This window comes from Hippocampus comes, unplaced genomic scaffold (genome assembly GCF_001891065.2).
Source record: "Hippocampus comes isolate QL1 unplaced genomic scaffold, H_comes_QL1_v1.1 scaffold255, whole genome shotgun sequence".
Taxonomy (NCBI): domain Eukaryota; kingdom Metazoa; phylum Chordata; class Actinopteri; order Syngnathiformes; family Syngnathidae; genus Hippocampus; species Hippocampus comes.
The window spans coordinates 1,229,160-1,240,008 of record NW_017806034.1 but is presented as its reverse complement, the minus strand read 5'-3'; the positions used below and the strand labels follow the sequence as shown (position 1 = coordinate 1,240,008).

General features: G+C 43.5%; 1 protein-coding gene across 10 annotated transcripts in view; it reads left to right on the top strand.

The window, feature by feature from the left end:
• The window catches only part of pard3ab (par-3 family cell polarity regulator alpha, b), a 105,202-nt gene that overhangs the window by 35,426 nt on the left and 58,927 nt on the right, over positions 1-10,849 (top strand). For all 10 annotated transcript variants that reach the window (XM_019892882.1, XM_019892880.1, XM_019892875.1 and 7 more), the window contains exons 3-5: positions 1,382-1,577; positions 3,630-3,823; positions 3,906-4,046. In XM_019892882.1, the coding sequence (XP_019748441.1) occupies positions 1,382-1,577; positions 3,630-3,823; positions 3,906-4,046 (531 nt within the window). The remainder of the gene's footprint in view (positions 1-1,381; positions 1,578-3,629; positions 3,824-3,905; positions 4,047-10,849) is intronic.

Below are 10,849 nucleotides of genomic sequence, written 5' to 3'. Positions count from 1 at the left end.
GCGTGCGCGTTTTGGTGTGTGTGTGTGTGTGTGTGTGTGTGTGTGTGTGTGTGTGTGTGTGTGTGTGTGTGTGTGTGTGTGTGTGAGTTGGTTGGCCTTCACTCAGCTGCTTAATTAGGCAAGAGTAGGCGTTTTCATCAGGTCATGCCCAACAGTTTGTATACTGCACACACGCACACACACGTGCACACCTTGCACCTTTTATTAGCCTCATTACATCCAGCTTCAGCTGACTCCAGTTCTAATGTGAAGTGTGTACCTATTTAATGCCCTAATGGGAAGAATGGGTCTTGACGTGTGTGTGTGTGTGTGTGTGTGTGTGTGTGTGTGTGTGTGTGTGTGTGTGTGTGTGTGTGTGTGTGTGTGTGTGTTTTAACAGCAGACTGTCCAGCATGCTATTAAAGCGCTAATGTGAAGTGAACCGTTAATGTGCTGGAAACGTCAACAAATACTACGATGAAATGTGTGTGTGCAAATGTGTATAAACGTGTGTTATATACCAGTGCATATGTAATGTTTAGGGAGTATTTACACAGCCAAGTAAAAAAATGTGAATGTTGTTTTTCTTAGCATTTTAATAAAACAGATTCCCACGGTCCCCTCTACTGCGAGGCCTTTAGTTGCCATGTGTCGGAGTTTATGGGGTTGCGACGAGACTAGCGGAAACTTCCAAGCAGAGACAGTAAAATTATGAATTGTGATTTTTCCCTTTTAGAGGCAGTGCGTCATCAGCAAGCCATCACACTTTAGCAGTGACTACGCGCTCACTCATCTACACCCTTGCTGAACATTTCAGTGCTGGCAATCAGAAACTAACCCAGATAACGTTGTTGGCTAAGCTGTGCGAACGATGCAGCTCTGCTTAGTTTCTGGCTTCTCTGTAGACTGGGTGCTTTAGATCTTTAAAATGAAAAGATGCGCTACGTTAAAACCGGTATGTAAAATATGTCAATGTTTAAAATAATAAGTGATGGTCATTGTTTGATTGAATTGTTATATAACTTGGCTGTAGTTAGCCAATTATATATAAGTCAATGGATGGGGAACTTTCTATGGAGGTCGGGCTATGTAAAATATCCCAAATTGAGGAGTGCTCGCTTGCAGAAACATTTTGGGAACTAGTTGGCTCGCTCACGATTTAGTTGGTTTAATTTCACACTTAATTTCTGTAGGCAGGTTCTCCAGACACACAACTATTTGATGCAAGTCAGTTTTACATTTTTTCTGTTCCCTTTAAAGTAGCATTTTATCATCGTTAATTGTCATGCAAGTGTGAAAAATATCATACTTTAGTTGTCCTTGTGGATTTCGGTCCATTCATTGTAGATATTCAGTGTACAAAATCCGCCTTATCACCGTCCTCTTTGTGTCTGTCCCGCAGTTGATCGCCATTTATGACGAGCAGGAGCCCCACCATGGCGGCGACGGCACGAGCACCAGTTCCACGGGCACCCAAAGCCCAGACCTATTTGCCACCGTCGACCTCGTCACAGGCGGTGGCGGCGGCGGCGCCTCAGCCTTCCAACCCTACCAGGCGGCCAGCGAGATCGAAGTCACGCCGTCGGCCCTGCGCACTAGTAAGCCCGATTTCGGTCGAATGTTTTCTCCGGTACTTATTTCAATGCGGCACCGAAAAGCTAAAAGATAAAAATTAAATTTTTTTTTTTTTTTTTTTTTTGGAAAAGGGCACCATGTATAATAATGTACATTAAAAATGTAGATTTATAACTTCATCCCAAACCAAATTCCAATGACTCCAATAATGTTACACATAAATATATGTCTGTAAGCGCGACTTAAAACTCTACTATGCAAAGCAAAAGCCATTTAGCAAACAACACCCTGAAACGGCGTCGGCTTCTCTGGCCCATCTCAGATGGACTGATTCAAAGTGGAAGAGTTTCCATGGTCTGACGAGTCCACATTTCAAATAGTTGAAAATGTGTACATCGTGTCCTCCGGGCCACAGAGGAAAAGAACCATTTGAATTGTTATGGATGCAAAGTTCAAAAGCCATCTGTCGTAGTATGGGCCTGCGCTTGTGCTAATCTGTAAATACGCATCTGTAAATATGACATTAATACGGAAAGGTACATACATGTTTGTGGAGAAACATATGCAGCCATCCAAGCAACATCTTTTCATGGAGTGCAGAGCCGTTGGTCCACGCCAAAACTTGGCCTCCCAACGCAGTGGCTTCCTGGTCCCACGCTCCCAAGTGCCCCCCTACCCTTGCGCTTGACACTCTTGCGTCTGTTGCCTCTCGTGTTTATAAAAATCCTCATTGGTTTATGTGCTCAAAATAAAGACGGTTCATGACACTTTCTCCAGTCATTTTTCTGTCGCTCCCTTTATGTGGTTCACCAGAACCAACCATCAGATTTTTGAATCTCATAAAAAAAAAAATTTAAAAAAGAAAGAACAACAAAACAAACACAAAAAAAAACATTAAATTGAGGGTCATCAGTGGTGTGAGTTGCGCTGCCGTTTATTGGCAGGCATGTCGTTCAGATCTGGGCCTCCCACGCGGAGCAACTTTTAAACAGCGTGATTAGTTTTAATGGAAGGCTCTTCCCTCCCTCGCGTTGTTGTTGTTCCCACACTGTTGAGCCGAGTCCAGCTCGCGGCCTCGTTAGTCACGTTCCCCCGCGGTGGCATGCCGCTGATTAATTGACTTCATCACTCACTTGAGTCAGAGTCGCAGAGTTAGCTTTTCGGATGTTGGCGTCACGCGCACTTCCGCCGTTTGTTTCACTCTCCTTTATTTGTTCCGAGAGTTATGATAATTATGATAATGCACTCCTTACATAATCGGCGTAGCACTTCCTACATAATCGGCGTAGCTCACCTTGGGTTGTATGTTGTCATTTTTTTACTTTGTTTCATTTCAGATAGCAGCAAGCAGTGTATTATGGATTGTACCATAAATCATGTAACATCAGTGTGGTGCCGTTATTACTTGGCACATTTTGGGTTACACCTTTCCGCTAGGATGAGAAAAGTCTCTTGTTAAGATGAGAAAGTTTCTCGTCCTAATGAGAAACGTATTTCCCCACGAGCGCTAGCTTATTTACCAGCATGAACTAGCTTCTTGTGAAACATATTTGCCCACTAGCGCTAGCTTATTTACCAGCGTGAGCTAGCTTCTTGTGATCGGTCGACTATTTTCAACCTGCTTCCAGTGCAGTGAGACAATGGCAGCAGAAGAAGACTCGCACTCTTTCCTCAAAACAAGGACTATACGAAATAGTGCCATCGACCAACTAAAAGAAGATAAAATAAGGAGAATTGTTTCTCGTCAGGATGAGAACGTTTTCTCGTTAGCAAGAGAACGTTTTCTTGTTAGGAGGAGAACGTTTTCTCATTATGATGAGAAACATTACTTGTTTGAACGGAATTTTTTTTTCCCCTCCGTGTCACTTTATGGGCTTTGTACAAGCATCATATGCGCTGTCCCTGTTAATGAGACCAGCATAACGTCACTGATTGTGTGGGCTGAATAGTGAAAATGTGCGGTGGAATGTTTTCTCCTTTGTCTTGTTTTGAGTGACAGCAATAAGCCGGCATATCATACAAACATGCCGTTTTAAAAAATAATGTTTCTTCAAATTATTTATTTTTCCTTTGAGATATGCCCCTGCACGTCCGCCGTAGCAGCGACCCCGCCTTGATGTGTCTCAACGGGCCATTTAGCGGCGGTGGTGGCAATTCGCGGGTCCAAGCGGAAGAACCGCCATCACGGAAGAACCCGACCCGATGGTCCACCACCGCCGGGTTCCTAAAAGCCCGCCACGCCTCGGGCACCAATAGCCTGGAGAGGAAGGTGAATACAACACGTCTTCATGGATATCCAAACGAGTACAAATAAGTTATTTGAATTTTTTTTTTTAATTGTTCTGCTGCAGAGTAAAGGCTTAGACACTTATCGAAGCCTGCCAAGAGATGGGACGTGGGCCAATCAGAGAGACTTTCAGAGGGAGACAGCGCGCTCGTCCCTCAGCGCCAATCACCCCATGGTGGACCGATGGCTAGAGAGGCAGGAACAGGTACGTTTGACCAATTCATTTCTGGTGTTGCCTTCATTACTATCTGAAATCAGTTTTTTTTTTTTTTTTTTTGTTTTTTTTTTTTTTTTTTTTTTTTTTTTTTTTTTGGTGATGCGTTTATCGATCAAAATCAGATATCGCCTTCAGGCACAGCCTGAAACCACCGTTTCTAGATATTTAGTTATCCGCTATCTATCCAATCTATGGCAGTAAAACAAATCCCAGAAAATTTGAGAGAAAATAAAAAGGCAAAGTATTTTTGCCGAATTGTCATTTGCTTTTTCTACATAGGCAAAGGGGGGAAATTTGATTATCAGCAGAAAATCTGTTTTTTGTAAAAATTCTGATGGAGCTCACCAAAGGTTCAAGTTATTAAGAAGGTTGAAAATACTAATGAAAGCCGGCGATTAGGGCTTTAGAATCTTTCCTTTTTTTGGGACGATACCAACAGTTCCACCTTGAAAATGTCATCATCACTCCTTTTTGAACTCCCAAATCAACACAGAAACCAGCCATTGCATGGATATTTTTTGTTTGTGATATTTGCAATGCCAACATGGTCCAATCACTTTATGTCTTTCTGTATTTATGATTGATAGATACCGTTAAAATAGAATTCATCTGTCCTTACTGTTTCTTGCTTTAAAAAGTCTTACTGTACTTCAAATCGCACACTGCACCATAAAATGGCAAAGTGCGTCACGCTCGACTCCCAACCATGCATTCGTTTGAGGTAACATGTCGAGGTCGGCCAAATGGAGCAGCTGAAGTCTTGTGCTCTTGTACAATTAGCGTTGAAAGATGTCGAACAGGTAGGGTGAGTCGCCATGGCAACAGCGAGCCTTCACTGCTGCTGCGGAAGACTGTATAATATATAATTTATATCCGCACACAATATATCAAAGTGTGTGTGTGAGTGTGTGTGGGGGGGGGGGGCTTAGTCCTTCAAAACCTTACTCTGGTTTTCTTATTTTGTTTTATTCAAGTGAACTCACACTACACAACACACAAATGTCAAGTGTAGTCGCCTTGTTGGCGTAACTGCATGTGTAACGTGTGTGTGTGTGTGTGCGCGTGTGTGTCCCGGACTATTAGGGAGCAATGCGGTTATCTGTCGGGACGGGCCAGTGAGGGGAGGCGGCGCTCAACTCACCAGGGATGTTGTTAGAATGACACGCTGAAGACCGGCTGCGCACACTTGCGTGGACACACACTTGTGCAGGGACTGCCAGGCTAGACGGGGCAAAACTGCACATGCACACACACTGATCACAAATATGTGTGTTCACACACGGGCCAAAAGCTCCTTAGACGTGTGTGCATATGTGTGTTTGTGAGTGCACGCTTGCATGTGCGCAGTCTTCAATGTGTCATTCTAACACACGCAGACACTCAGAGGCTTGTTAGGAGAGTCGCGTGCGTGTGTCCCTCAGGTGCACCTTTAGTAAGCAGCGCGCTCATAAATCACAACCAGGGCATGTTCAACTTGTCTCTGTGTGGGAGAAAATGGATGGGTGTGATACATATATATGAACATGCGTGTGCAGGTGTGTGAGCACATGTTACATTTTGTGAGTGAGACCAGCAGGTGCTGCTGGAACCTTTGAATTGATTCAAGTCTGTCTCCATAAGCAAGCACGTGTATTGATTTTATATATGTATGAACGTGCGTTCGTGCGTGCATATGTGTGTGTGTGTTAGTAGTGTGATCAAGTCTGTGCATGCGTATCCATTAGTTGAGTGTGCGTGCATGTGTTTGCATTGATTTTTATTACTTTTTGTATGTTTGTGTGCATAGTTTTTTTTTTATTGTGTTCGTATCTTTTTGTGTGTGAATTGATTTTATTGAAGTGCGTATGTGCGTGCGTGTTTGTGAGTGAGATTGAATCCCTGCATGTCCAGCAGGTGCTGTTTGATATGTACATGCACACACACACACACACACACCGATTATGGTGATTTTGAGTGTTTTTCTCAATCCCTCTTTGTGTGTGCACCAATGTGTCTGTCGCTGTGCATATGTGTGTGTCTGTGTGAATTGATTTTATTACGGACATACACACCGGCAAACATCTGTTTAAGTGCATGACCAGTAGGTGCTGCTGTGGAGCTTTGATATGTGACTTAAAGTGTGTGTGTGTGTGTGTGTGTGTGTGTGTGTGTGTGTGTGTGTGTGTGTGTGTGTGTGTGTGTGTGTGTGTTAGCTGAGCACAGTTTGAATGAACATCTCTTCAGATGAGTTGTGTGATGTTGTTTTGGGTTCAGATTTGTGAAGGTGAAGCAAGTGCGCGGCGGCCATGTTGGGCTGAAGTCCCCGTGCGTGACTCCCCTCCGGCTTGTTGTTCGCGTCTTGCCGCCAGACGACCCTCTCGCACAGTGTTTGTTTGCGCTTTTGCAATTATTCACGTTGCCGAGAAGCACAAGCCGAAGGGAGATTGCATCTTTTAAACAAATAAACTGCACTGCAAGTGGAGTGTAATCTTATTTGTTTCATTTGACATTCATTTTCCCCGTAGCCGTAATGGAATTAAACTGAGGCAGACCATAAACTTTCAATGGGGACAAGCAATTTTTTTTTCGCCATAGTTTCTTGAGAGGAAGCGGTGTTTCCTCACCAAGAGTTTCCTGATAACTTGCGTCGTTGATTGGTCATCAAGTAAGTTTTCCTTGTTGGCTTTATTTAATACTGCTGTCCAAATGTGTTCCTCGAGCACAACTATCCTGGATGTTTTAGATGTTTCCCTCCTCCAACACACCTGATTCAAATGATCAGGCTTCTGAAGAGCTTGCTGATGACCTGATTAATAGAATCTTGTGTGCTAGAGGTGTGAAACATTTAAAGCATGCAGGATAATGGCCCTCAAGGACCGAATGTGGATACCCCTGCAAGTTTAATTGATACTCAGTGTAAATTGATGGGCACACAAAAATAGACAAACACACAAAAAAATAAGTTTTATTTTCATTGAATTCATTTTTTTAACCATCCATCTATCCATTAGCCGAAAAACTTTATCCTCACGAGGGTGTTTCCACCATATTTTTCTTAGCATCTTAAGCTTTAATGCCTTGATGTGTGAACCATTGATCCCATAAAGCTTCTAATAGTTGTGTATTCAGTCGTTTTCACAAGGATCCTTCACCTCGGAAAGACGTTAATGGGCGCTCTCTTGCGCTTTCTTCGTCATCTTTGATCTTGTGGTTTTGATGTGATGGTGTGCCAGGAGACTCGCCTCTCCCCAGCTGTGCGGCTCTCGACCCAGCTCGGAGACGCAAGTAGGAGATCAAAGTGTCGCTCATCTTGAGGGAGCGCGCTCTACTCCCTCCTCAGGGCCACCACCGGCACCTTAGGGTGCAAGCTGCACACACAATAACTGTAATTCAAATATAATTCGACTCCAAACAAACCTGACCCACTCCACAGCAGATGGCATCCTTAAAAAAAAAAATAAATAAATAAATCATAATCCACCTGTTTGAATTTCAAAGCGGGAGTTGGAGCGTTGTGTTTAAAAAGCTCGTAAAGCTCATATTCCTCACAATGGCCTTTATTTCCACAAATGCAAACACATTGGAAATGCTGCATATTCTCTTCCATGTTAAAAAATTTTAAAAAAATCCAAGAAAAATATATTAGATGCGTTATTCCTTCACCAATGTGGAAAAATGCACAAACTGTTCAAAACAAAAGCAGTGTCTCGGACATTGCACTCCCTGATGTCATTTAGTTGGAAATGTACTGTTCACACTGCATGGGGGGGAAAAAAACCATATGTGTCGCATATGAATCCAAAAAAAAAATAAAATAATTGGAATTGAGCTAGCCTGAACAGTCAGCCAAAATGTCAAGTCTGGTTGTGATGGCCACGTCAACCAAAGTATACCCTACTGGAGCTTTTGAAAAATGGTTCAAGGATTCCCGAAAAACACGTGTTCCTCGGTTGACTTCACGCCTACTGGCTTGATCAGCTCCTTTGTCCATATGCCCGCCGGAAACCGAAATTTCCGCCTTTACCCTTTTCCTGGACCGTTTGCCTTCTCATGCCACCCGACAAAGCCTGAGGAATTGAGTTGGGTCTGTCTGCGTTTCGGTCACGTGTCGACGTCGACACTGAGCTTGAACCCCGGCTGATTGTGACAGACCCGACAGCCTGTCGAGGGCCGCACATAGGGGGGACGCAGTCGCGCATATGGTCGCACCTCTGCTTCCAAGTTACCGTGGTAACAAGTCTACTCGAAGTCCATAAGTGAGGGAAGTCAGATGGGTTTATGACATGTTTTCTTTTCTTGGAATTATGTTAGAAGGTTGTGCAAGCTATCCATCCTGCAGGACCGCCAACTTATGCTCTGGCTTCTAGCTAAGTATTAGGTTAACTCACACTGACGTTTGCAGTTGAACCATGCACAATATGCAATATAATACATATTCTGTGGAACCTTGGCTTGTCGTCGTTTTTTTTTTTCACATTTCAAAACCATTTTCCTCAAAGGGAATAATAGTCTGTTGCGGAGTTCAATATATTTCCTTGCATAAGCACTGTTTTATCATCTACAAGTGTTTTTTTAACTGTCACGTGCTAACCGCCGTTTACTCATTCACTGCCTTTTTACGGCAGAGTTCTCTCAAACTATGAAACAGTAAAAGCAAGCCCGAGAAAGGGCTTACGGTCTTTTCTTGACAAATAAACAACGAAGAGCGACTCACCATATGGTTCAAATTGAGTAGCTTATTTACATGCCATTCGTTTTTCACTCCATGTCATCTTTTCTCACAGACGCGACACTCTTTCTAAGACCAACTGTGATATATATTATGCATATTATCAATGCGTTGAAAGCAAAAATATCCCTGAAACATTCTGATTTGTCTTTCTTTGTGAGTTTTCACAGATTCACAACGAATTCAGCATTAACAAAAAAGCTGAAATTCCTCCATTTTGTGGCTTTTGCTGATTATTCTTCAGTGAGGAACAACAGTAAACCTTTAATGGGATTAAACTATTGATGAAGATGATTTCACTTTTGCTATCAAATAGTCATCTTCTTCCAAAACTTTTAAAGCATTAGCTTTAGTTAGAATCCCAAACTATACCTAACTGGCTGACTGACTGACTGACTGACTCACTGACATCAGTCAGTTAAAATGTCCCTGACTTATTAACAAAATAATGAACTACTTACTTAGCGAGCTAGCTAGCCAACTAACTGACTAGCTAGCTAACTCCATCTATATTAATTGTGAGTAACAGTGGAACTTGTGAGGGTAAAACTCCCCTGAAGGTCTACAACTACTTTAATAATTGTGAAACACGGTGGAGCCTCGATTAAAACACTCCTGAAATTTTATGACTAACTTGAGCTACATTCATTGGAAGACACAGTGGAATCTCGAGCTAAAACAGTTCATATGTTATACGACTAACTGATACCATCCAACCAGCTAACAAATCCACCAATTAACCATCTACTTACTTCAAACTGTGCGTGTGTGCGCGCAAGTTTACAGCCGTGCATGCTGCCGCATGCATGTACATCCATTTATATGTGTCAGTGCGGTCAAAGTTCCAGGAACTGCGCGCGGACTGCACTTCATTAAAGTGCAGCAACACTCTCAGACGCGTGCGCGCACACACACACACACACACACACACACACACACACACAGTGGGGGCACTTTATTTAGTGCGAAAGATAGGGAGGACAGACCTCAATGGATTCTGGAATTAATCTTTAATGAGTCTGGGCCACAGTGACACCCCCCTCCCTCCCCCACCTAGCCGCCTCTCCTTCCTCGCTCAGGAAACAAACAATGACTTAGGTGGGGGTGGGGGGGAAATAGGAAATACTCCTCATACCTGCCTGCCTCCCCCAAACACCATCATGAATTATTCACGCATCTGCTCGGTCAGAGCCCACCTCCCAGCGGCAGGAACCGGAGGAGGTTCTATGCTGCGGTCACTCAAATGCAGCCACCTCACGGCCATTCATCTGCAGGTCAGCTGTCAATCAAAGCAGCAGTAGATCCAGCGATTGCTAATGTCGATTTCGATTTTAAAGCCCAATTTTGTCACAAGAAATTATCTAAGAACAGAAATTGACATTAAATATCAGTTTTCAGTCTGCACATTTTCAAGAAGCCTTACCCCATCTTGGTGGGCTTAGGAACATTGCAGCCATGACTCAAAGAAAAAAAAAAAAATCCAAATGGGGCTGAAACCTTCCCAGCCAAACGTGTGGCACGGCAGAGCACCTGGAAAATGGCATGTAAGCCCAGTATTTTTTTGTTTAAAGGACAGTACCCCCCTTTTTATACCCAAAGCTGAGTACCTCAGGGTACCAGAAATTGGCATTGAAGCTAACTTTTGGGAATTCCTGCCTATCTTTGTAATTTTTCATGGCTGAACAAAATAAGATGGCTGGCTCTACCATGAACCCACATCATTTCCGATGGCCCAAAAACATTCCAAACCTAAGGCAAGAACAGACCCCGCCCCCCCAAAAAACAGACACATTTAAGTATGTTTTGTTAAAGATGGATCGGTTGCAACTACAAGTGTATCCGGCTGTTAGTGTCGAAGGCAGATTTATTTTCGCCGAATTCACACTGCCTTTGAAAAGTAGCCAGACGACTTTTAGCATTTTAGAGGACACCCGCGGCTCGCCGGTGCCGGCCGAGTGGTCACGCCCTCCTCCTAGTTGTTAGCCACGAGCCTGTTATAGAGGGCTCCGTCCTTTTAGCAATTACCCACAATGCACTACCGGCGGCCATATTGGAGGGCTGTTATAAACAAGCCATACACGAA